Source organism: Thalassophryne amazonica, chromosome 9 (assembly GCF_902500255.1).
Source record: "Thalassophryne amazonica chromosome 9, fThaAma1.1, whole genome shotgun sequence".
NCBI classification, from domain to species: Eukaryota; Metazoa; Chordata; class Actinopteri; order Batrachoidiformes; family Batrachoididae; genus Thalassophryne; species Thalassophryne amazonica.
In genome coordinates, this window is record NC_047111.1 from 57,808,824 (window position 1) to 57,836,691 (window position 27,868).

General features: G+C 40.8%; 1 protein-coding gene across 1 annotated transcript in view; it reads right to left on the reverse strand.

Annotated features, from left to right (window-relative positions):
* LOC117517176 (actin-binding LIM protein 3-like) overlaps nucleotides 1–27,868 on the reverse strand; it is a 276,212-nt gene that overhangs the window by 126,863 nt on the left and 121,481 nt on the right. The window contains exons 8-9 of the mRNA XM_034178105.1: nucleotides 3,271–3,329; nucleotides 384–464 (exon numbers count right to left, since the gene is read on the reverse strand). Of these exons, the coding sequence (XP_034033996.1) occupies nucleotides 384–464; nucleotides 3,271–3,329 (140 nt within the window). The remainder of the gene's footprint in view (nucleotides 1–383; nucleotides 465–3,270; nucleotides 3,330–27,868) is intronic.

The window sequence follows — 27,868 nt, forward strand, 5'->3', positions numbered from 1 at the left end:
CATGAAAGCAGAGGATCATGTAAACAAATGTTTATTACTTTACATACATTCAAAACAAAATGAAACAATTCTATCATGCTGTATATTTACAAAAACAATATTGATTGAATACATGTGGATGATGTAATGATTGGTACTTTGAGGCTTGCCGGCTCACCGTCGGGGCTCTGAGCTTCCAAATACCTGGGGCTACTACCTTGGACCAGGAGGACCGGTAACAAAATTGGTACTGCTGGACCTGACCAGTAGGCTCAAAAAATATTTCTCTAACCCTGAGTGTCTGTTATTTACAGCATGACTGACAGGTGGAACAGCTGTGACAATGTGAGCGTATAACATTAATCATATTTTGGTGTTGGAGTCGTAGCGACAACCAAACTTACACATATGAGGCGGTGCGGGGAGCCAAGGATGGGAGAGGAGCCCGGAGGAGAAATAGATGCCGTCTCAGATGTGCGTCTCAGCTGGTACAACCACACACACACACACACACACACACACAACAACAACAACAACAAATGAGGATCAGAGCACACCTAAGGTGAAATGTTGTGAGAACGTGGTGCTTGACATGCTATTGTGTGTGCATAACATATTATCAGCACCCACTGTTTTGATTTGATTTAAATAATGTTGTCAGTACATATGGCCTTGTCAGTCATTATCTACATGCTCTACATGCACGTACGTATATCTATATCTGTGCAATCAAAATCTATTCTCTGCTTAATAAATGTATTTTTGTGTTATCGTCATAGGCACACAATAATGTCTCTCACTCAGTTTTGTGTGCAGTGTGTACGCTCAAATCAGCATGCATCTAATCAAGTGTAGGAAATAATTAATTAAACTGTACAAATAAATTCTTCTTGTGTGCACATAGTACTGCTTGGAGTGCTGTAAATCACATGCACTCTCTCCCTCCCTCCCTATATTATATGTATGTATAGTAAGTCAGTTCGGCTTCTCCCTTGTTTTTCAGTCGGGGTCACCACATCAGATCTGTTTTTCTGCATTTGGCACAGGTTTTACGTCGGATGCCCTTCCTGACGTGACTCCACATTACATGGAGAATGGTCAGGGGTGGCCTTGAACCTGGAAGCAAGTGCACTTAACCATTTGGCCACCACCATTATACGAGGGCTGTCAATAAAGTATAGGTCCTTTTTATTTTTTTGAAAAACTATATGGATTTCATTCATATGTTTTTACATCAGACATGCTTGAACCCTCGTGCGCATGCGTGAGTTTTTCCACGCCTGTCGGTGACGTCATCCGCCTGTGAGCACTCCTTGTGGGAGGAGTCGTCCAGCCCCTCGTCGGAATTCCTTTGTCTGAGAAGTTGCTGAGAGACTGGCGCTTTGTTTGATCAAAATTTTTTCTAAACCTGTGAGACACATCGAAGTGGACACGGTTAGAAAATTAAGCTGGTTTTCAGTGAAAATTTTAACGGCTGATGAGAGATTTTGAGGTGATACTGTCGCTTTAAGGACTTCCCATGGTGCAAGACGTTGCGCAGCGCTCTCAGGCGCCGTCGTCAGCCTGTTTCAAGCTGAAAACCTCCACATTTCAGGCTCTGTTGATCCAGGACGTCGTGAGAGAACAGAGAAGTTTCAGAAGAAGTCGGTTTCAGCATTTTATCCGGATATTCCACTGTTAAAGGAGATTTTTTTAATGAAAGACGTGCGGACGGGTCCGCGCGTCGGGACGCAGCCAGCGCGGTGCGGCGGCACAGGAAAAACATCTCCGTGTTGATAACCATTTGTAAAATCCAGGCGGCTTTTGATGGCTTTCAGTGGAGTGAGTATATGACAAATTGTTTAACAGCTGGACATGTTCCAACTTGTCCTTAAGGCTTCCAACAGAGGTGTTTTTCCTGTGGCGGAGCATCGCGGCGGCTGCGAGCTGACACTGCAATCCGTCCACACGTCTTTCATTAAAAAAAATCTCCTTTAACAGTGGAATGGGAAGTCCTTAAAGCGACAGTATCACCTCAAAATCTCTCATCAGCCGTTAAAATTTTCACTGAAAACCAGCTTAATTTTTCGAACCGTGTCCACTTTGATGTGTCTCACAGGTTTAGAAAAAAATTTGATCAAACAAAGCGCCAGTCTCTCAGCAACTTCTCAGACAAAGGAATTCCGACGAGGGGCTGGACGACTCCTCCCACAAGGAGTGCTCACAGGCGGATGACATCACCGACAGGCGTGGAAAAACTCACGCATGCGCACGAGGGTTCAAGCATGTCTGACGTAAAAACATATGAATGAAATCCATATAGTTTTTGAAAAAAATAAAAAGGACCTATACTTTATTGACAGACCTCGTATATAAATATAAATTATATAAATGTTTGAGCTTTTTTGAAAGTTTGAAGCAAAATTACCAGAACTCAACCAATTTGTAATGTTAAAATGGAGCCATTGATCAGTTATTGTACATTTGGAATGATTCAGGTGTTTGTGTATCAATATAGCTGTATCTATTACTTTAAAATTTATTACTTTAAAACTTTCGATTCCTATTTTGGAATTGTTACACCCCTTGTACTTTCTCTTTCTCTCTGGGAACAAAGTTTTGGGTGATTCTGTTTCCTGACAGTGTTAATACATGCAGATTTGATGACTTGTGATATGGACTTTAAGTATTAATTGTCTATATAAGAGTGGTTGTTGGACTGTCCTGTGATGGACTGGTGACCCGTCCACACCAACCAGTCTCATACCCAAGTCATCACATTTTGATGCAAATGGATCATTTTCACCAAAAGTCAATCTGGTGAGTTTGGTACCATTATTGCATCACTGTGTGGTGCACAGGGAAATGGTACACCTTACTCCTCACCAAGTACAGTAGTTCCCAAACCAGTCACCAAAGACCACCTAAACTACACATTTTCCATCTCTCCCTGCTCTGCCACCAGATTAGCTCATTCAGGTATCTGTTAGTACTTCATTGGATCGAAGTTGGCACGGACCACATGTGTCGGTCCTCTCACCCAGCATGCACTGAGAGAGACTAATGTTAGCATCACCAGCAACCAGATGCAAAACAACGGGCAGAAAATGCTGGTGCATGCTGACTCTTGGCAACAAGAAGCAAAGTTGTGTAAAATCATGAGTCATAACTGTGTCAGCGACAGAGACTTAGGACCTGATAAACTTTTTGAATTCAGGTCGATAAAGGCACAGTGAGAGAGAGAGAGAGAGAGAGTGAGAAACCAAAATAGAGATAGGTGGGCGGGAGAGCAGGATTTAGAGAACAACTCACCCTCAGTTTTCTCTCCAGCCGAGCTGCTTCTTTACACATCGGATGCCAAACCTCTGAACCTGTAACACACAAACACGCCACATACCCTTTTTACTTTGTTTATCCTGTGTGGGCAGGAAGCGCGCAGCTTCAGGATGAGTAGATGGAATGACAAGCACACACTCGGGCCGCCGTTTATGACTGTGGAGGCAGTTTGTCTCGTCTGAGGACAGGAGACGTCTCATTGTCTCCCCGCGCCAATAACCATCGGGCAAGACAGGTGGAGCGATGGCGTGACAGAGAGGGAGAAAGTTGAAGATGGACAACAACAGTCAGGAGATGATGTTTTGTCTCTTTGTTGGTTTGCTCATACTTATTTTAAAATCAAAGTGATAATGTTCACAAAGCCTTTGAGATAGAGCTGATTTTATTACTGTACTGACTGAGCTATGCATTATTTTCTTTTATTCAAAAATGTTTTCACAACTTTGAAAATCTTAAATAAAAACATGTAATCTGTACTTGGTTTTCATAATTGAACAAACAGTTTGAATGCAAAAACACCAGGTTAAAGCAGCTCCACAGCTTGATAAATCAATTCATCTGTGGTGTTTCCAATTTAACCTGTTCAAATGTAGTTTAATCAATGTTTAGACATTTGTAAAGGAGCTAATCCTCCCATTGCAGAAGCCGGTATCACCAACCAACCGGTCCCCCCTAAAAATCAGTCCGCCCTGTCTTCACTGCACATGCGTCATTAGTCGCGGTTCTCCGATTATCACCTTGTTTCTGCTTAAAGCTGCTCTCCAGTCATCAACTATCTCGGCAACAGATATCTGAAGCTTTTGTACGACAATCATTTCACATAAATTCAGCATTATTTCATCATAAAAGATGAAGCGATCAGAGCGATAGCTGATATGTTCACTGTGCATCGGTCATTTCAAAGCATCACCAAGTTTCGCTTCATTTCTACTTAAATCTGAATTTAGAATGATTTAAGAGGTTGTACCTTCTCATCTGATGGTTAATAATCACATTATTCCCTTTGATCGCTTTGGGTGAAGTGAGTCAGACTCAGACGAGCTGCTGTGGTCCCAAATGCCGCATGGGCAGTTAGGGCAGATGGACTGATTTTTAGGGGGGGGGGGGGGGGGGGGGGGGGGCGTTCGTTCTGCGACACCAGAAACAAAAGTAATTTAATTTTTCTCTTTTCTTTAATTTTTTTCAAATATTATTTAAACAATCCATCAGTTATCAAAATATCTGATGCTGCTTGTCTGCAAGGTTTAATTTAACATGCACTGAAAAGTGAAACATCAGTGCACTTCATTCAAAGTACTTATTTACATTGGTCTAATGGAAAATTGTGATTTCCAGTTTAAATATTGTAGAATCACTTTGCCAAATCATAAATATACATTGTGAAAAACTAGAAAAATTAGCTGTTACAAATTACATCATTTTTTTTAAGGTGATCCAAAGTATAATTTTTTCAGTATGCTGAAATGAAAATCAGCACACAACACAGCTGTAATTACATATTGTGTTTTGCTTTATGAGGCATTTTTTTTTCTTCATTTTAGTCTTCTGGAAACATGCTGAATCATGAGCATAAAAGAAACTGTAATCGCAGATTCCATCTTTTTTTTTTTTTTTGCATAGTTTTCTTTGCTTACCACATTAATAATCAAATTTTCTGTTAATGATCATGAAGACATGTGCAAACCTACCATCCCTGGTTCTCAAGACCAGGTGCCTAAGTGGCTCTACTCTTCTTTTTTTTTCCCAATATTTTTATATATACATTAGTATACTTTAGCATACACTAGTAGAGTTCTACCTTACATTTGGAATGGATACTAGAAGATATACTTTACTGAATTCTCATACAGTACTGTGCAAAAGTGTTAAGCTCCCTAGTGAATATGTCTTTTGATGTTTTTCTTCATTATTATGTCAGTAAAAAGGGCAAATATAACATTTCCAAATACTAATTTTAAAAACCTCCATGTTCTAGGGAATGTTGTCCATTTTATATATTATTTTGGACATATAGGAACCTTCAGGTTGAGCTGGCTACTGGATCGTAGGGTACGCTGTGGGCTGTACACTTCAAGAAGATCTCTTAAGTAAGGTGGTGCTAGCCCGTTCAGACATTTATATGTCAGAACGGCAATCTTAAATAAAATACGATATTTCACCGGTAACCAGTGGAGATCTTTCAACAACGGTGTGACATGATCGTATTTCCTGGCCCCACACACCACTCTAGCTGCACAATTTTGCAGTTTTTGCAGTTTATTGATAACACACTTCAGTGCCCCATAAAGCAGGGCATTGCAATAGTCTACATTAGAGGTCACAAAAGCGTGCACAATTCTCTCCATGGCAGATTTATCTAAATATTTTCTTATTTGTCTTATTCGTTTCAACTGGTGGTAACCTTTCCAGGGTTCTAGCTAGGATAAAATTTTAGTGTAGTGGTAATGTCGAGGGAGTGAACCCAGACAGCAAATGGATCCGGGCCGGATGTAGTCCAACATCTGGTACCAATCCTGAAAACAGATCTGGTCCAGACAGTTTTTGCACTCTGGCCCAGATCCGGCACGGCTCCGGTTTACAGTTCTGGAACAGATCCGTACCAGATCTGAACTGGATCCGCAAAACACCAACCGTTTACAGACCATATCTGGCACGGATCTGGGGCAGATGTGGACCGCATCACAGCACCGTGGCAGGAACAAGTTTTACAGGGGTAAGTTCCGTGGATCTGAGGAAACTGATTTGTATCTATAACACACAGATCAGTGTCCCTGGACTTATAAAACTTGATTGTCGTAAAGAAACAAACCGCTTGGCAATATGCATTTAAAAAGCCTCAGTGACGATCACGATTACAGAGTACAGAGTTTACAACCGCTAATGGATGGTCTCTACCGAGTGCAGATAAAATTGCTTATCGTTATGCCCCATGTTCCTGCCATGGTGCTGTGATGCGGACCACATCTGCCCCAGATCCATGCCAGATATGGTCTGTAAACGGTTGGTGTTTTGCGGATCCAGTTCAGATCTGGTCCGGATCTGTTCCAGAACTGTAAAGCGGAGCCATGCCGGATCTGGGCCAGGGTGCAAAAACTGTCTGGACCGGATCTGTTTTCAGGATTGGTACCAGATGTTGGACTACATCCGGTCTGGATCTATTTGCTGTCTGGGAAGTGACCGAGGGGGGATGGTGCGGAAGGGGGGAAGCTTTTGAAAATTCAAGCTAAAAATTGGCCATTCTAGGGGTACCCAAAGGGGAAAAGCCAGGTACGACAACCCAAGTCCCTTCATCATGTCCAGAAGGCTGGGGAAGTTTGTTGAGTGGGCAATCTCATTCTGGGTTTGCCAGTACATGGCTCTCAGTGAGGCAGTTGGAGTCCGTGGACATTTTTAAGTCAAGACTTAAAACCTATTTTTATTCTCTTTCTTATGAGTAGTTTTTATTTTGTTATGTTTTATTCTTTTACTTCTGTTTTTAATTAGGTATTTGAATTTTTTTATGTTTATTTATTTAATTTTTTTATGTTGAACTGTTCTGTGTGAGGCACCTTGAGACGGCTTTTGTTGTAATTTGGCACTTTATAAGCTGATTAACTTGAAATTGAACAACATTTTATTGAGTCTTAAAGTAAATAAATATGAAATTGGTTACTGGATCCTTAAACTCTGGACATAATAAACTCTACATGGTGTTTCCTTGATCTCTGGACATAAACAGAAATAAAATCTGTTAGTTTTTGTTAAAAGCATTTCCTTTCAGACATTATTATTGGCATGAATGTCTTTCCATACCTATGAGCTAAGCTCTTGCAGCTGATGTGCTGCAGGTCAGGTTTATAAAGAATGCAGGACATGATGACTTCAGGTATGACGTCACACTAAGAGGATCGGCGCCGAGGAGCTCCCTATGAAACTCCCCAAATTATAGAATGTTTTAAGCGATATCAGTCACCACCTACAAACTAAACCTATACAGTGAATAAGATACCATGTCGAACAAGAAAGGAGCGAATGGCCTCGAGAAAAAAGCGGTAAGAGCCGCGCGGAACCAGGTTAGCATTGAAGCTACCGCTACAGCTAATGAAGGAACAAGTGGAGTGGCTAGCTTGGTCAGGGCGGACTACCCTTTTGATGTGTCGGCTTTAACGACGGATATTAGAAATACAGTCGCGGCGGTTGTTGAAGAAAAGTTGTCAATTATTGCTAACAAGCTGGAGGTGATTCAAACTTCAGTGGAAGGTCACACAAAGCGACTGGAGGAAGCAGAGAACCGTGTTAGTGATGCAGAGGATAGGATCGCTAGCATGGAAATTAAAATAATGGAGGCAGAGGAAAGGCTGATTGAGCTTGCAAAACGGGTGGAGGAGCAAGAGGCCAGGACACGGAGGGATCAGATCAGAATTTTCGGGGTGAAGGAAGGTGTGGAGGGGACAGATCCAACACTATACTTCGAGACCTGGTTACCAAAGCTGCTCAATATGGAAACTAAAAAAGGCAGGGTTCGTTTGGACCACTGCTACAGAAGTCCAGGCCAGAAGAAACCCGGAGTACCAAGGGCTGTCATTATAAAGCCCCATTACATTGCAGATATGACGAAGGTGATGGCCCTCAGCAAGAGAACGAAACTACTTTTTGAAGGTGCACCCGTTACCATTCGTCAAGACATGCCACAAAAAGTGCTGCAACAGCGGAGAAAGTTTAACTCCGTTTGTCAGAAGTTAATTGCCAAAAGCATCCGGTTTAGGATGCTCTACCCAGCCACCCTCTGCTTCTCGTATAACAACAAGAAATTCTCTTTTGACTGTCCGGAGGATGCAAGGAACGCCGTTGAGACATTGGAGATCCCAAGTGAATAACTGGTTGAGAGGAATAGTTCACCATTAAGGAAATGGTGACCTTTATAGTTGATGGGGAGTTTGGTCGGGAGGGTGCGGGAGTCGTTATGGGAACCGAAAATGAAGACTTGGTTCCTGATGCGCCTTCACAAAGGGCGCTGATTACTCTTAAGTCCAGGAGGTCGTTTTTTTTGGCTCTGAGGACTGTTCTGCCTCATTTGGTTGGATATGTTGAATGGTCTGTTCTCTGGTTCTCTGTATATGGATGCATATACGTTTTGTTCAACTGTTTTGCCCCCCCCCCCTTTGGGAGGGGGGTGGTGGTGTCCCTTTTTTTTTTTTCGTTTTATGGCTTACTGAGCGATGCGAAGTGTTAATTTGGTAATTAAGGATACATTTACTATGTGGCAATGAGTCTACTTAAGTATATTTCCTTGAATGTAAAAGGAATAAATAATGCAGTGAAGCGCAAGAAACTACTAACGTGGATTAAGAAGGAAAAGGGAAATATAGCCTTGTTACAAGAAACACATCTTACGGATGAGGAGCATAAAAAGCTCAAGAGGGAATGGGTGGGAGAGGTGTATTACTCTTCCTTCTCGTCTAATAAGAGGGGAGTAGCAATATTAATTAACAAAAATACTCCATTTATGCTGGAAAAATGTGTTAAAGATGAACAGGGCAGATATGTCCTGATCAAAGGGAAGTTGTATGGGGAAAGCATTTTTATTGGATGTGTTTATGCACCGAATGTATATTTACCAGATTTTTACTCCAAACTTCTTGCCGAGGCCTCTTCTAACATGACTGAATATAGTATTATAGCAGGGGACTTTAATTGTACTATGAATCCTGAGATGGATCAGCAACCAGTTACAAAAAATATAAACCCCAAAATGAGAGAAGCATTGAAGAAATTATGCTCTGATCTGCAATTATTCGATATTTGGAGAGTTATCCATCCAGACAAGAAAGATTTCACATTTTACTCAAACCCGCATGGCAGCTTTTCACGAATTGACTATTTTTTTTGCAACTGGTACTGTACTGGATAGGACACAAAGGTGTGGTATTGGTATGCGGATTTTATCTGATCACGCAGATGTGTATATGCAGTTGAGACCTCTTCAACCACAAGAATCTCAGTGGAACTGGCGACTTAACCCATTATTTATGACAAATTCTTTATTTGTTGCTTATATCAAAGATCAAATTGAGTTTTTCCTTCTAACTAATGATGATGGGAAGGTAAACCCAGCCACCCTTTGGGAGACATTAAAAGCTTTTTTAAGGGGCTCTATAATTTCATATGGTGCAGCTAAAAAAAAGGATGCTAACAAGCAGCAGACAGAATTAGAGCATAACCTATATAGTTTGGAAAAGCAACTTATCACTAATTACTCGCCTGCTCTCCGCAAAAAAGTGGAGGTTACTAGATCAGCGTTAAACCAACTGTTAACTCAGAAAGCAGAGGTTAATTTACTCCATGCTAGACACAGACTGTATGAGATGGGAGATAAACCTGGCCGAATGCTGGCGCGGTTGGCAGCTGGGCGACCTGGCACTAATTTTATACCCTCACTAAAAGATGATAAGGGTCAAAGTTGCTACGATAAAGGAGAAATGGCGGATATGATGGTAAGGTACTATCAGAGGATTTACGCTACAGAAGTGTCGGTACCACAAATAGAGATATGTAGTTTCTTAGACCAATTGGATTTGCCGTCTCTGTCAAAGGAGGACCAGGCGGTTTTGGGCAGACCAATAACAAAAGAAGAAGTAATAGCTGCAATAGAATCCCTTCAGAGCGGGAAGATGAGCGGCCCAGATGGATACGGACCGGAGTTTTACAAAATTTTTCGGGAACAATTGGTTGGACCGCTACTAAATATGTACCATTACTCAATAGGAAAGGGCACTCTCCCGACAACATTATATTCTGCAAATATATCCTTGATACTAAAGAGTGGAAAACCAGCAGATCAGTGTGGTTCTTATCGCCCAATCAGCTTGTTGAATGTGGATAGCAAGATTTTCTCAAAAATTTTAGCTAAAAGGTTAGAAGACTATTTGCCAATCCTAATCCGACCAGATCAAACGGGTTTTATTAAAAATAGACACTCCTTTAGTAATATGCGAAAGTTGTTGAATGTTATCAAACATGCTAATGCTACTAAGTCAAAGGGCCTGGTTATATCGTTGGATGCAGAGAAAGCATTTGATCGTGTGGAGTGGAATTATTTGTTTACGGTTATGGAGAAATTTGGTCTTGGCAAAAATTTCATCGACATGGTCAAATTACTGTATGTTGCCCCCAAAGCAAAAATCATAGTAAATGGTATGCAAACGAAGGAATTTGAACTTGAAAGATCAACGCGCCAAGGTGATCCAATTTCTCCTCAAATTTTTGCTTTGGCAATTGAGCCACTGGCAGCGGCCATTAGAAGTCACAGTAGTATATCTGGATACAAATTGGGAGGACTGGAACATAGAATTTCTCTATATGCGGACGATGTCTTGTTGTTCATATCTAAACCTGAGATTTCAGTTCCGGCCCTCCTTTCTGTCATACAAATATTTGGCTCTCTGTCAGGGTATAAGGTAAACTTAGGGAAAACAATTGCTATGCCTTTGGGGAGTAGCAGTAAAATTGATGACTTTCCATTCACCTGGTCAGATTCCGGTTTTATGTATTTAGGTATTGAGATTATACCTAACGTCAGGGAAATTTTGAGGAAGAACATTGAATCGGTCAATAAAAAAATCCAAGGGGACCTGCCTGTGTCCTGGATAGGTAGGGTGAATTTAATTAAAATGAATGTGCTACCACGTATTCTTTACCCTTTACAGATGCTCCCAGTGTGTCTAACTAAGAAGGCGATCAGGGACATTGAAAGAGATTTGGCAAAGTTTATTTGGAAAAGAAAGAAACCTAAGTTGAGTCTCAAAACTATGCAATTACCTAAGGATAAGGGAGGGGTAGCTCTCCCAAATATTATGTTTTATAATTGGGCATGCCATATCAGATGCATATACGATTGGATACAGACATATTTGAGAGGAGATGATGGCACTCTCGAATCCTGGGGATGTGCGCCCTTCTCCCTGATGAGCCAACTTATGGGGGAAAAAAAAAAAAAAAAAACTGTATACACCAATCTGTTGATTAGTAATACTGCAAAAGTGTGGCGAGATATGTGTAAACACAACTCTGGGAGCACGGAATTACTTTCTTTGACACCTTTGTTGAATAATCCAGATTTTTCCCCAGGATTGGAGAGTGTAGTATTCCAGAGATGGTATAATATAGGAATAAGGGTGGCTGGTGATTTATTTGAGGGTGAAACTCTCAGATCTTTTGCACAAATTCAGAGCAAATACGGAGTTCCGCAGAAGGACTTCTTTGCGTACCTTCAGGCACGGCACTTTATTCAGACAGACTTTAAGACTCCCCAAGGGACACTCTCACCAGGACCTATGGAGAAACTGCTTCGGGAGATCAAAGTTGAGAAACCCATGATTAAACAGGCCTATGGATTTCTGCAAGAACATAACCACCACAATATCCAGAAGACTGTGGGACGTTGGGAGGAAGATCTACAGCTTCAATACAAGGAAGAGGAGTGGATGGACTGTATTAGAGCTACTCATGCATTATTTGTCAGTAATAAATATAAAGAAACTCAGTACAAGATTTTACACAGACAACATAGGACACCTGTATTTCTGAATAAGATAGATCCTCATAGATCTCCTCTATGTTCCAAATGTAAAGTGGCCAATGGTACATACTTACATGCTCTCTGGAACTGCCCTAAAATAATCAAATACTGGTCTTGTGTAACTAAAGAAATTAGAGGAATGTTGAAGATGAGAATTTGTATGGATCCGGGTCAGTTTTTATTAGGTTTGCCATCTCTTAATAGGGTGAAAGATCACAATAAATCCAATCTTCTTAAAAAAACTCCTATTTCTAGCACGAAAATGTATTTTATTCAATTGGGTTAAGGAGAAACCACCTACAGTAACCCAATGGTATAGGGAAATTTTCAGAATATTACCATTAGAGAGATTGAGCGCTAAATTAAGAGGCAATGAAGATAAGTATTTAAATGAATGGCAATACCTGATGGAATACTTACCCAATGATCTTAGAGATATCTTGCGGAGAGGCTCAGGCATATTTGAATGGAGAATCGTGACCCCCTCGAATGGAAGGGATCGCTGAAGATACGCTTGACTAATAATTTGTATTTAAAAGGGAAAAAATTTTTCCTTTTTTTTTCTCTGTATGATGTGTGTGATTGTGTTCTCAATATGTTGAAAATTCAATAAAAAGTATCTTAAAAAAAAAAAGAAAGAATGCAGGACGTTTCATTTTGGGAGGAAAAAACGTTTTAGTCGATTGTAGTTTATTGTCTGTATTGCAACGTTTGTAAGAGGTGTCATTTTATTTATTTAAAGCGGCAATTCGTTTTGAAGTTATTAATTCCGAGCGGACTCTGTCTCAGCAAGCAGCATTTGAAGCCGTGACAACAGAACGGAGGACGATTCTCGTTTCTCGACTGCAACAAGACAGGAGCCTCAGTTAGTGACTTTAATCCACACAAAAGTGACTCATGATATTTTAATAGCTTTCAGAGGGGTTAAGAAGCGGACACGAGCCACTGAATTGAAGCATTGCTTTGATTCACGCTTCAAACTGGAGTCGCGCTGCAGAAACCGTTGATTACAGACGCTGTATTGAAAATTGTAACGGTCCAAAATAAGCGTAACGGTCCAAAATTATAGCGTAATGGGCCGTAACACAACTTTGCACTAGCTAGAACCCTGCTTTCTGACAGATGTAATTCACATGATTTGTCATTCTAAGTTGATGATCAAATATGACGCCAATTAATAATGTTTAAATTAAAGTTCCTATAGTTTAAAATTATAGGTGGTGCCCTGATAAGGTAATTACATTTTTTCCAAATAATTATTAAATCTTAAATTTGTTAATTATTTTAGTGACCTGCTGGTAAGGTCCAGTTCAATTTAATTCAATTTGGATCTTAATAATTCTACTTGCTACATCTTTTTATGGTTCCCCCGTGTGAGGTGCCATTACTCCCAAATTATTAAATTAAGTAATTCAATTTTAACTACATTTTTATTGGTGCCCTCCAGGTGAGGCGATTATCAAATTTTCGTTACATTCTATTGGTGCCGCAGTGCATGGCCACAGATTAAAGTTTAACAACTGGTAATAATAATTAAAATGATTTAAATTTCATTACATTATATTGGTTCCCTGTTGCGAGGCTACATACATTTGTTACACAACCATACTGTAAGATGGGAAGCATCAGGATCCTGATGTGGCATTAAGAAAACTGAATCAAAATCTCAATGCAAGAAATTCTGCACACAGCAAAACATGGAAAATTAAATTAAATTAAATGTTAAACTTCTGAGATTTTCAGATAATATTATCATCATTTTATCTGCAATCAGAATACAGATTTTTTTTCTCTTTAACAGCAGTGGAAAGCAAATTAGGTATGTTTTGTATCCTGATTACATAATCCAATTCAAATTACTCCCGAAGTCATACATATTACAAGTTTTAGCAGCACTGTATTTTAACAACCATCCCAGTAATGGTGCGTTTACACATAACGACGACAAGTCATGAATGCCACGAAGTACACATTCTTGGCCACTGACCACGAATGTGATGATTCGGGGCAGAGGCGTCAGGTGTCCTCAGGAACTGCTGCAACCTGTTACCACACGTTACGATTAATGGCACGTGTTGCTGGAGAATTATCAGGAACCATTACGCACTGTCAAGAATAGTGTTCCGTGTTGTTGCGCGCTGTCACGTTGTAAACGAGGCGAACTGTCTCCACACACACACCCATATTCATCCAGATCGCTCCAGTTTTTCAGAAGAACTTTGTGACTGCATGCGTAGTTGGGCTCTGTGCCATGGAGTGGCGCAGAGAGGAGGAGGAGGACAGAGCCAGATGTGTGGCTTCATGTGGCTGTCGTCTCGCACGTTTTCCCAAACATCAGGCACATGTAGCAGGTGGAACACCTGCAGGAGCGCGCTGAAGAGCACTGAAATGAGACTTTTAGCCGACTTGGTGTCAGCAATCAAACTGAATGTGGTGCAGCAGGGTTTAATTGTGCGCACGCTTCTTCCTCCGCCGGACTGGAAAAGGTGCAGAGATGTTTGGCTGCATGTGAGTCTCCTCTCGCTCCTCTGGTTCCTCTGGCTCAGACTCGTTCTCCCGCTCAATAACAGCAGGAGGAACACCTGCAGGAGCGTCCTGAGGAGCTTCAGCAGGAACTGTGGAACGACACTTGGCTGACTTCGCGTCACTATTCCTCTTCGGCATCCTGCATCAAACTGAACGTTGTGGAGCTGGGTTTAATTGTGCGCACGTGACAGAAAACTGATTCGTCGTGGCACGCAGTGAAATGTGACGCCGCGTTACAAGTCGTGTCAAAACTTGACAGTTTCCGTGTCACTTCGTAATAACGCGTGACAGTTTGGGCTCCAAGAACCATCACAGGAACCACTATGAATGTTGTCACGTTCTATTAAGGATCACTACTCATCAAGATGGATAAACACGCTCAGTTGCGACCTCCATGACATGAGACGAAATGAGGGTGGTGTGTGATATTCGTGGAAGATTTTTTGACAGGCAAAAACATGCTCCACGAATATCAAGAATATCACGCACCAACACGCACTATTAAGAAACCTATTCAGATGCGTTAAGTCACATTAAGAATGTCAGGAATGTGTCACGAATGACAGAAAAATGACATTCGTAACGCGTCTTGCTCATGTGTAAACGCACCATAACTGAAATGAGAAAGTTGAAACAGAATGGTATAGCTGGGGAGCTGAAGAGAGAAAAGACAGAAGGAGGTGTATAAAGATGAATAAGGTTCAAATGGCAGTAAGAAGAAGTGGACGATAAAAGAGACACTATGAGGACAATTAGATTTTATTCAGAACAGTAAAATGCTAATGCCAGGCTGTTCTAAGAGCATGGATTGGACCACGATAATTACAGTAATATATCTGCTCTGAACATGTGCACACATACACATGCAAGCACACGCACACAAAATCAATACTGAAGACAGAAACCATGCCGAGTGATTCAGTAACCCCCGTCCCACCCACACTCTTCAACTGTGCTGCCGAACAGATGTACAGCCTTGGACTCAAGATCCTTTTTCCTTTTAGATGAGGAGGATGTAAATGGTGAGAAAGTAATAGAAAATACAGCATTATACAGCCACTCTGAGAAAATTAGAAGACTGGAATTTGTGAAATAATATTTTCTTTAATTTATATGGCAAATGTGCCATTTATAAATAAAGACTCAAACAATCAGCTAGTTTAAAGGACACCAGAGTTGTCTTTTATTTTTTATTTAATTTTATATCAAAGTAAATTAATTGGCATTACTGGCCTTCTTGTTCAGATGTAAAATGTAACTGACATTTGTATATATCATCTGAAATTCTAATGCTGTACAGAAGCAGATATGTTCAGGATTTTTTTTTGTTGAAAAACAACATACACGTCAGGCTAAAGCAGCCATATGGACATGCTTGTTTTAACAATCCAAATACATCCAACAGATTCAATAAAAGTACAGAAAGACAGTTTTGCTGTCACCAGTTTCAACTTGAAGGCTATAGTCATTTTTAACACCATGGAATCATTAACAAGTAACAACAAGAGGCCATGACTGGCAAATCTCCCACCCAGATGTGGGTAAAATTTGGCACTGGATTATCACAAGACCTAAACATAAAGATCACCTACCTAACCAGTTTCTTGGGGACAGTTTAGGATGTGCCAAAATTTTGTGTGCCTAGCTTGCTGACCCTGTGATCCTTATTAATATCAAAATAAGTTCACTGTTGCTGTGGTTAACATTATCCCCACTGTAAGTATCCATGGGTAGTTTAGACCTGAAGGCCTTGGAAAGGAGAGAAGTTAGTCATACACCAGCACAGAGGCCTCTTGCTGGCAGTGCTGATCAAATGGAAGCACATACAGTGGGGTAAAAAAGTATTTTGTCAGTCCCTGATTGTGCAAGTTCTCCTACTTAGGAAGATGAGAGAGGTCTGTAATTTTCATCATAGGTACACTTCAACTATGAGAGTCAAAATGAGTAAAAAAAAAAAAAAAAATATCCAGGAAATCACATTGTAGGATTTTTAAAGAATTTATTTGTAAAATTATGGTGGAAAATAAGTATTTGGTCACCCACAAACAAGCAAGATTTCTGGCTCTCACAGAGCTGTAACATCTTCTTTAAGAAGCTCTTCTGTCCTCCACCTGTTACCTGTATTAATGGCACCTGTTGGAACTCATTATTTGTATAAAAGACACGTATCCACAGCCTCAAACAGTCAGACTCCAAACTCAACCATGGCCAAGACCAAAGAGCTGTCGAAGGACACCAGGAAGAAAATTGTAGATGTGCACCAGGCTGGGAAGAGTGAATCTACAATAGTCAAGGTTGGTGTGAATAAATCAACTGTGGGAGCAATTGTAAGAAAATGGAAGACATACAAGACCATTGATAATCTCCCTCGATCTGGGGCTCCACGCAAGATGTCATCCTGTTGGGTCAAAATAATCATGAGAACGGTGAACAAAAATCCCAGAACTACACGGAGGGACCTGATGAATGACCTGCAGAGAGCTGGGACCAAAGTAACAAAGGCTACACACTACGCAGAGAGGGACTCAAATCCTGCAGTGCCAGGCGTGTCCCCCTGCTTAAGCCAGTACATGTCCAGGCCCGTCTGAAGTTTGCCAGAGAGCATATGGATGATCCACTAGAGGATCGGGAGAATATCATGTGGTCAGATGAAACCAAAATAGAACTTTTTAGTAAAAACTCAACTCGTCGTGTTTGGAGGAAGAAGAATGCTGAGTTGCATTCCAAGAGCACCATATCTACTGTGAAGCATGGGGGTGGAAACATCATGCTTTGGGGCTGTTGTTCTCAAAAGGGGACAGGACAACTGATCCGTGTTAAGGGAATAATGAACGTGGCCATGTATCGTGAGATTTTAAGCCAAAACCTCCTTCCATCATTGAGAGCACTGAAGATGCAACGTGGCTGGGTCTTTCAGCATGACAATGATCCCAAACACATCGCTCGGGCAATGAAGGAGTGGCTCTGTAAAAAGCATTTCAAGGTCCTGGAGTGGCCAAGCCAGTGTCCAGACCTCAACCCCATAGAAAATTTGTGGACGGAGATGAAAGTCCGTATTGCCCAGCGACAGCCCCAAAACATCACTGCTCTAGACGAGATCTGCATGGAGGAATGGGCCAAAATACCAGCTACAGTGGGTGCAAACCTGGTGAAGACTTAAGCCCCTTACACACCGGGGCTGCTTCGAGTTGCGTCAGGCGTCGTCATGACCAACCTAGTGCTGAGACAATATAGCTCGATGCCACAACAGCACGAGGGGCGCAAAGGACAAAGCAAATCAGACGCCAAAAATTAGACAGGTTAAATTTTTTTGCGTTCTGTGCTCGACGTAGAAATTAAGTGGTTTCAGCGCAAGTCAGAGCAAAGCGACGGTACTCACCGCGACTGGAAGCCACACACTCACAATACAACGTTACCAGATGCCAATTTATGATTCCTGCTGTGTTCCTTTGTTCCTGCAGTATAAATCATACAGGATTATTGTTATACCATGTTCACAATGTAGTAAAACTACATGCTCAAAGAGGACAAAAAAAAAATATATATTTTTGCAGCCTGACAGCTGCTGCAGCTCCTCACTCTTAAATTCTCTTACAACTGTGTTTAAATAAAGTCCATAAAAGTCCTGCTCACAGACTGATTGCCAGAGACAGGACATGTCCACATCCAGTAAAAAGTCCGGACATCTCCAGTCCACTCACGGACGATTCGCGCGCGCACATGTGAACAATTAAAAGAAAAAAGAAATGGCTGGCTGCGCTCCTCGCTCTCCCCTCAAACTCTGTGTTAAATAAAAGGACAAAAAGGGACATAAGTCCTGCTCAAAGACTGAATGCCAGTGACATGACATGTCCACATCAAATATAACGCCAGACATCTCCACATTTACTCATGGACGGTTCATTTATGCATGCGCGCGTGCGTGCACACAGCTCACGGTCAAAGAAAGAAAGATAAACTATAACAGAACTCAGAGCGCAGACCTGCAGCTCAGCACAAGAACAAATATAAACTAGAAGGGAAATCAGAGTGCACAGTTTGTCTGCAGCCAAACTGTGCACTCTGATTGATTCCTCTGTGCAGAGAACCTGCAGGCTGTGTTCTCACCTCCTCTCTGCCCCCCGCTGCACGCACCTGATGCAGACATTCCTGTGGCGTCATGACGCCACAGGAAGCAACTCGAAGCAGCCCCGGTGTGAAAGGGGCTTTACAGGAAACGTTTGACCTCTGTCGTTGCCAACAAAGATTATGTTACAAAGTATTGAGTTGAACTTCTGTTACTGACCAAATACTTATTTCCCACCATAATTTACAAATAAATTATTTAAAAATCCTACAATGTGATTTCCTAGATTTTTTTCTCATTTTGTCTCTCACAGTTGAAGTGTACTTATGATGAAAATTACAGACCTCTCTCATCTTTCTAAGTAGGAGAACTTGCACAATCAGGAGCTGACTAAATACTTTTTTACCCCACTGGAAGGTCCTCTTGACTATACTCTGTTTGCTGGGCAGGGGAACAGGCAGCTCACCAACAACAAAGTTGTATGGACTTTGTGGAGGGGGCTTCACCAAACAGGAAAAAGGCTAAGGTAAGCCAATCATTTGTTTTATAAGGTTTCTTGACATTTACTGAGGTAAACATGCACATCTGTACCTCCATAGGGATCTGCTCTATGCTACCAGACACGTGCAATGACATATTTGCCTTTTTCACTGGCATTCCATTGTATAGCTGTTTAGCCCTTGATGGTGTTAGAATTCCTAGACAGTATTGGACTAATTATCTTCATTTTTGTCCTGTGTGATAAGTTGAATCCAAAAACATCTCAAAATAGTGCCCAAGTTTAAAAAAAAAAAAATCCAGGAGTTTCCCTTTAACAGAAAAAGTAATCTCACTCAGCTTCTGCCAAAGTGCACGACAACGCACAGTTAGATGCAAACTTGGTACTTGGACAAACCTTGGTCTTGGCACTATTTATGCAAGAATTTTATTAAATCTTAAATCTTAAGAATTTTTGTCAATGCCATGCATTAACATTTTAAAGTACACAATTTTCACACAATATTCACACAAGTGTTAATCCAACTGACATAGCAACTCTGTCTGTTCAGATCTGTTTCTTCACCAGAAATTCTTACCCGAATCTCATTTGCCTTCACTTAAATACCACAACACCGTGCACTTGATGCAATCTGGTTAATTTCTTTGGGGTCCAGAAACAAAGAAACATTGATGTGGATGCACCAGAGAGTCCATGAACTCTTGAGGGTTAAAGAGAAAGACAGGTAACTATTTGAAATTATATTCAGCCCACAACATGTCATTAACAAATGAAAATGATAAATCGAATCCTTCTGCACCCAGTGGCCACTTTTGGCTTTAAATGGTAAATGGACTGCATTTATATAGCGCTTTTCCATCTGCGTCAGACGCTCAAAGTGCTTTACAATTATGCCTCACATTCACCCCAATGTCAGGGTGCTGCCATACAAGGTGCTCACTACACCCCGGGAGCAACTAGGGGATTAAGGACCTTGCCCAAGGGCCCTTAGTGATTTTCCAGTCAGGTGGGGATTTGAACCCAGGATCTTCTGGTCTCACGCCCAACGCCTTAACCACTAGACCATCAGCTTTAGTTGATGCACCTTCTAGATAGCGTTATGAACTAAAGTATGCCACATGTTTGCACCACACTATCAAGATAGGGTCCTAAATCTGAAATCAGTGTGTCTTCAAAGTTGTTCTCCGAGGTTCACCTTCAGTTTCCAGGAATAAACATACATTGATACATCCAAAGTACTGAGTTTGTGAACAAAGTTTGATCTTATCAATGAAGTTCAACCTTATCAGTGAAGTTAGAATTTAGCTGTGAAATTCGACTTTATCAGTGACATTAGACATTGTGACATTGTTACCCAGAGGTGGGAAGAAGTCACTGTCAAGTCATTCTCAAGTCATCAGTCTGCAAGTCCCAAGTCAAGTCTCAAGTCAGCTTGCAAACAATTGATGGTCATGACTAGGGCTGTGCAATTAACCGAATTTTGATCGCGATATCGATATTTGTATCAAACGATCTCCAAACTCGTATAATCGTGTGAAACGATTTAAGGGCCTTTCATCAGGCCAATCCGACGCGTCAACCCGTCAGACGCGTCGCTTCGGAAGCGGCAAGGGGGCGGGATTGCTACGTCACACTCTGGCTGTTTCTACAACCTGAGTTTAGCAAAAAATGAGTTGCGCTCTTTACATAAGTCCTGTTTGGTTCTGGTGCGGTAGTCAAGCAGAGCATAAACTGTTTGCAGGAGGGACTCGCACACAGAATGACAAACTCAAACAGAGTTTTTTTCAGATCATGTTTTTTTACTTAAAGGAGCTTTACCCAGAAGGGTGCAGGAAAGAAAAAAAAAAAAAGTGCAAACGTTTCAATCCCCCTGGACTTTACTCAGTGCAAACTGGGAAAACCAGTGCAAACCTGAAAAAAGTTCAGCAATCACCTTCTTGAATTTGCGTCACCTGAACCACAAAAAAGCTTTAAAAAACAGCAGTAGAACGATTCGCCCATCACCCTGCTGGGAGAAGCTTTTTTTTCAGCTACTTTTCGGAGTGACGCCGACCGAGGGAGGACTGACGACTTGGTGGGATATCGATTGAACCGCGACAGCGAGCCAATTCTCATGGAGAAGCCGGTGTGTGACATAGAATAAGGATCATACTGATTTGTGTACATTTTTGTCTGCGCAAACTGTGTATCTGTGCTGTTAAATGTGAGTTTAAAGGCAATGAGGTTCAAATGCGCGTTCCCGCGAAGGGGGTGCATTTCACGGCAGGGATGCTGAATCTGGCACAACACCTGCCTTCAGGCATCATTCCTGGGCAGAGCGAGGCAGGCAGCCGGGGTGATGGAGCAAACCCACTCAGTCCGAAATCTCCCACTTTTTGGATATCTGCAAAGTCCCAGTTTGCCCAACAAAGTTTAGTTCTGCAGCTTTATCGAGGTGAGAATAATGTAAAAATAAAACGTGACGTTTACTGAACTGCTGTGAAGGTTTAATGATCGGTTAACATTAGCTTAGCCTTTTAGCACAGTTGATCTGAGTGGACGCTTTAATTTGTAAATGGTTCAGTCTTTTTTATTTTTACCAAATAAAGCTACAGCTTTTTTCAGACACCACAAAAGCTTAACTTTAAATAACTTATTTTTTCGGGTGTTTTTTTTCCATCGTTTTTCCCTGGTTTTTTTTTCCTTTTTTATATATAAACTGTTTAGTGTTTCTTTATATTTAAAGAAATATTTTTATTTGTCCTAATCAGGAACATTTGCTGTGCAGACAACCAAACTTCCATTGATGAGCTGAACACCACGAAGTCCAGTTGAAAGAAAACATCTCTGCTCTTCAAAATAGGACAAAAGTGTCTTCAGCAACACCACCAGAGTTCAAAGCTGCAGAAGAGACCTTCATCTGGTCCCGAGAATTCAGCATAACATCACCTGCTTCTAAATAAAAGGCTCTTTCAACAGCAACTATTTTATTATTTTTAAAAAAGCAGTTTCATTGTATATTTTAACAATAAATGAACGGATAAATTTCTCCAAAAGGAGACATGGTCAAGGGAATGATGACAAAAACACAAACTAATGAACATAAATTGAAACAAAAACAATGCAGCCGCGCTATGTCCTAGTAGCACAAGTCAGGGAGATGCCCAAAGACACTGACCAACTGGTCAGTGACAACAGGGAAGGGAGAGGAAAACAGAAAAATAATATATAATATGATATTTTTAATATTTATTTTATTCATTTTATGTTTTATACAGGTAAGGTACAGTACATTTTCAATTTGGAGGTTTTGTGCACATTGTCTATAACTATTTTTTTTTTTTTTAGAGTGAGAGAAATGCTGAATAAATGCATTATGTAACTAAAAAAAATAATCGTTTGAATAATCGTGATTTCAGTATTTACCTAAATAATCGTGATACTGATTTTTTTCCATAATCGAACAGCCCTAGTCATGACTTGAGACGTGACTTGGGACTTGTTGATTCATGACTTGAGAGTGACTTGATGGTGACTTTGTCCCACTTCTGTTGTTACCACATTTAGTTTGACAAAATTGCATTCTCAGCATCTTTAAATTTTACTTTGAATGTTTTTATATATGCTGATTTTTTCAGATGTTCTTGGCCTTTTCTTAGTAGAGCGTCAATGTTACATTTTGAAAGATGATGGCCAAGCCATGATCAGTGATCATTAGTATCAAACTGATCAAACAAAACTGACTAGTATGCTGTCATTTATAGCCTTAATATTTCATCATGTCTGCTGTGTTTAATAGAACAACAACCTTATTTGTCATTGCGGTCACACATCAACTCCTCAACTATGACCGAACTCGAATCTAGACTGCCTTATATCTTAGCTTCACATTTGGAAAATGTCCAATCAGTGAATTTCTTGTGAACGGTTGAGAATTTTGGGGATGCTCCTTTTATACCCAGTCATGACACTCACAATTAGTGTCCTCAGTTCCCAAACGCTTATTGAGTGTTGTTAGAAGGAAAGGTGATGTAACACATACCACTGTCCCAGCTTTTTTGAAATGTGTTGCAGGCATCCATTTCAAAATGAGCAAATATTTGCACAAAAACAATAAAGTTTATCAGTTTGAACATTAAATATCTTGTCTTTGTGGTGTATTCAACTGAATATAGGTTGAAGAGGATTTGCAAATTATTGTATTCTGTTTTTATTTACATTTTACACAACGTCCCAACTTCATTGGAATTGGGGTTGTAGTTCAGCTCTTCAGGCAGGTTGAGGAGCTAATTACTGAGATCACCTGTTTTAGGTGCACAGGTAGAAGCAACACATGGGAGGGCTTTTACTTTCTGAAGCCTGAGTTTTACACCTCTGCAGAAAATATTGTGTTAAATTTGAGTCTGTGTGTAGCTATCACTCAAAGTCATGATTCATGTGTATGGTTCCTGTTCTTTATTTTTTGTTGTAATATGTGATAAATATCTTGTCTCGTCCTTCGGACTCGGGCTGATATAGATACATCAGGGCATGATATGTAAACAGATGTGATAAGGTATACATATGTAATTTTCAAGCTACATAGTGTGAGAAAAAGCTGTTTTCAAAGACAAATGATGTGGAAAGATTGAACAGCGATGTAACACAATTACAGGCTGATGTAAATATACACGCAGCAATCGAGCATGCCAGAAACAACATGCGCACAAAACAGGTGGTACATTTCAAGTGTTAGGAGCATTTTTGTGATGTTTGTGTAAACAAGAATGAAGGCATTTGATGTCAGGTAAATTGTAATTAAGACAATTATGACTGACATTAATGTGGAATTCTAGCTCTGCTTTATAAAAGGGCAAACTGATCAGAAATAATTCATTTTCTATACCTGCCTATTTCAGTTAAGGGTCATGGGGGCTGGAGTCTAGCCCGGCAGTCCTAGGGTTGGGTGCACCGTGGACAGGATGCCAGTCTAGCACTGGGAAACACAGGGAAGACATGCAAACCCCACACAGAAAGGATCAGGTGGGAAGCCAACCCAGGACCTACTCACTGTGAAGAAATAGCGGTACCCCCTAAGCCATCATGCTGCCCACTGATCAGAACATCCTTTTCCCCCCCCTTTTTTCTATATGTGTTTCATATGTGGGCTTCCCCTTGAGCACATGGCGACAGCCAATCACAGTAGAGAAAAGCACGGCTGCTCGTGAGAACAAAATAAACCAAGACGGCAGAAAATACTCAGAAACATCTTATTTCTGTACACGGTGCATCCGGAAAGTATTCACAGCGCTTCAATTCAATTAAATTTAATTCAATTCAATTTAATCAGCTTATCAATCAATCAATCAATTTTTTTTATATAGCGCCAAATCACAACAAACAGTTGCCCCAAGGCGCTTTATATTGTAAGGCAAGGCCATACAATAATTATGTAAAACCCCAACGGTCAAAACGACCCCCTGTGAGCAAGCACTTGGCTACAGTGGGAAGGAAAACTCCCTTTTAACAGGAAGAAACCTCCAGCAGAACCAGGCTCAGGGAGGGGCAGTCTTCTGCTGGGACTGGTTGGGGCTGAGGGAGAGAACCAGGAAAAAGACATGCTGTGGAGGGGAGCAGAGATCGATCACTAATGATTAAATGCAGAGTGGTGCATACAGAGCAAAAAGAGAAAGAAACAGTGCATCATGGGAACCCCCCAGCAGTCTACGTCTATAGCAGCATAACTAAGGGATGGTTCAGGGTCACCTGATCCAGCCCTAACTATAAGCTTTAGCAAAAAGGAAAGTTTTAAGCCTAATCTTAAAAGTAGAGAGGGTGTCTGTCTCCCTGATCTGAATTGGGAGCTGGTTCCACAGGAGAGGAGCCTGAAAGCTGAAGGCTCTGCCTCCCATTCTACTCTTACAAACCCTAGGAACTACAAGTAAGCCTGCAGTCTGAGAGCGAAGCGCTCTATTGGGGTGATATGGTACTACGAGGTCCCTAACATAAGATGGGACCTGATTATTCAAAACCTTATAAGTAAGAAGAAGAATTTTAAATTCTATTCTAGAATTAACAGGAAGCCAATGAAGAGAGGCCAATATGGGTGAGATATGCTCTCTCCTTCCAGTCCCCGTCAGTACTCTAGCTGCAGCATTTTGAATTAACTGAAGGCTTTTTAGGGAACTTTTAGGACAACCTGATAATAATGAATTACAATAGTCCAGCCTAGAGGAAATAAATGCATGAATTAGTTTTTCAGCATCACTCTGAGACAAGACCTTTCTAATTTTAGAGATATTGCGTAAATGCAAAAAAGCAGTCCTACATATTTGTTTAATATGCGCTTTGAATGACATATCCTGATCAAAAATGACTCCAAGATTTCTCACAGTATTACTAGAGGTCAGGGTAATGCCATCCAGAGTAAGGATCTGGTTAGACACCATGTTTCTAAGATTTGTGGGGCCAAGTACAATAACTTCAGTTTTATCTGAGTTTAAAAGCAGGAAATTAGAGGTCATCCATGTCTTTATGTCTGTAAGACAATCCTGCAGTTTAGCTAATTGGTGTGTGTCCTCTGGCTTCATGGACAGATAAAGCTGGGTATCATCTGCGTAACAATGAAAATTTAAGCAATACCGTCTAATAATACTGCCTAAGGGAAGCATATATAAAGTGAATAAAATTGGTCCTAGCACAGAACCTTGTGGAACTCCATAATTAACTTTAGTCTGTGAAGAAGATTCCCCATTTACATGAACAAATTGTAATCTATTAGACAAATATGATTCAAACCACTGCAGCGCAGTGCCTTTAATACCTATGGCATGCTCTAATCTCTGTAATAAAATTTTATGGTCAACAGTATCAAAAGCAGCACTGAGGTCTAACAGAACAAGCACAGAGATGAGTCCACTGTCCGAGGCCATAAGAAGATCATTTGTAACCTTCACTAATGCTGTTTCTGTACTATGATGAATTCTAAAACCTGACTGAAACTCTTCAAATAGACCATTCCTCTGCAGATGATCAGTTAGCTGTTTTACAACTACCCTTTCAAGAATTTTTGAGAGAAAAGGAAGGTTGGAGATTGGCCTATAATTAGCTAAGATAGCTGGGTCAAGTGATGGCTTTTTAAGTAATGGTTTAATTACTGCCACCTTAAAAGCCTGTGGTACACAGCCAACTAACAAAGATAGATTGATCATATTTAAGATCGAAGCATTAAATAATGGTAGGGCTTCCTTGAGCAGCCTGGTAGGAATGGGGTCTAATAAACATGTTGATGGTTTGGATGAAGTAACTAATGAAAATAACTCATAAAGCGCCAAATCACAACAAAAGCCATCTCAAGGCGCCTTACACAGAACAATTCAACATAAAATTTAAATAAATAAATAAAACTTAAAAAATTCAAGTACATAATTAAAAACAGAAGTCAAAGAACAAAACAGATAATAAAAATAAAAACTAATCATAAGAGACAGAATAAAAATAGGTTTTAAGCCTTGACTTAAAAATGTCCACAGACTCCGACTCTCTCATGCTCGCAGGAAGACCATTCCACAGAGCGGGTGCATGATAAAAAAAAGTTCTTTGACCCGCTGACTTCTTCTTCACCCTGGGAACACAGAGAAGTCCTGCATCCTATGACCACAAACCCGGGGTCAGCACATATGGTTCCACCAGATCGGCCAGATAAGACGGCGCAAGTCTATGAACAACTTTATAAGTCAATAATAAAACCTTAAAATCTGCTCTCACAGAGAGAGGGAGCCAGTGTAAAGATGCCAAAATGGGTGTGATATGTTCAAACCTTCTGCTTCATGACAAAAGTATGGCAGCAGCGTTCTGAACCAGCTGAAGCCCCCTAATGCTGGACTGCGGTAACCCTGAAAATAGGACATTACAATAATCTAGTCTAGAAGAAACAAAAGCATGAATCAGAGTCTCAGCATCAGCCATAGACAGGACGGGGCGGATCCTTGCTATATTTTGCAGATGGAAAAAGCAGTCCTAGTAACATCCCTGATGTGGAGGTCAAAGGACAATGAGGGATCAAAACTTACCCCAAGGTTCCTCACTTTGGCCATATGATGTATGACACATGAACCCAGGCTGAGCACCAGCTGGTCAAATTGGTGCCGATGTCTCGCTGGACCAAGATCCATCATTTCAGTCTTATCAGAGTTTAAAAGTTGAAATGCTTCACTTTTGTTATGTTAAAGCTTTATTCCAAAATTGAGAGAATTAATTTTTTCCCCTCAAAATTCTACTCACAACATCCCATAATGACAAGAAAAAAATGTTTTTTGAAATTTTTTGCAAACTTTCTAAAAAAAATGCCAAAAACTAAGGAATCACATGTACATAAGTATTCACACCCTCTGCTCAATACTTGATGCACCCTTTGGCAGCAATTACAGCCTCAGGTCTTCTGGAATCTTGGGCCACATGCTTGGCACACCTATCTTTTGGCAGTTTTGCCCATTCATCTTTTCAGCACTTCTCAAGCTCCATCAGGTTGGATGGGGAGTGTCGGTGCGCAGCAATTTTCAGATCTCTCCAGAGATGTTCAATCAGATTCAGGTCTGGGATCTGCCTGGGCTACTCAAGAACATTCACAGAAGTTGTCCTGAAGCTACTCCTTTGATATCTTGGTTATATGCTTAGGATCATTGTCCTGCGGAGAGATGAACCATCACCCCAGTCTGAGGTCAAGGGTGCTCTGAAGCAGGTTTTCATCCAGGATGTCTCTGTACATTGCTGCATTCATCTTTCCCTCAATCCTGACTAGTCTCCCAGTTCCTGCCACTGAAAAACATCCCCACACCACAATGCTGCCACCACATTTCACTGTAGGGATAGTGCCTGGTTTCCTCCAAACATGACGCCCTGCATTCTTGCCAAAGAGTTCAATCTTTGTCTCATCAGACCAGAGAATTTTGTTTCTCATGGTCTGAGA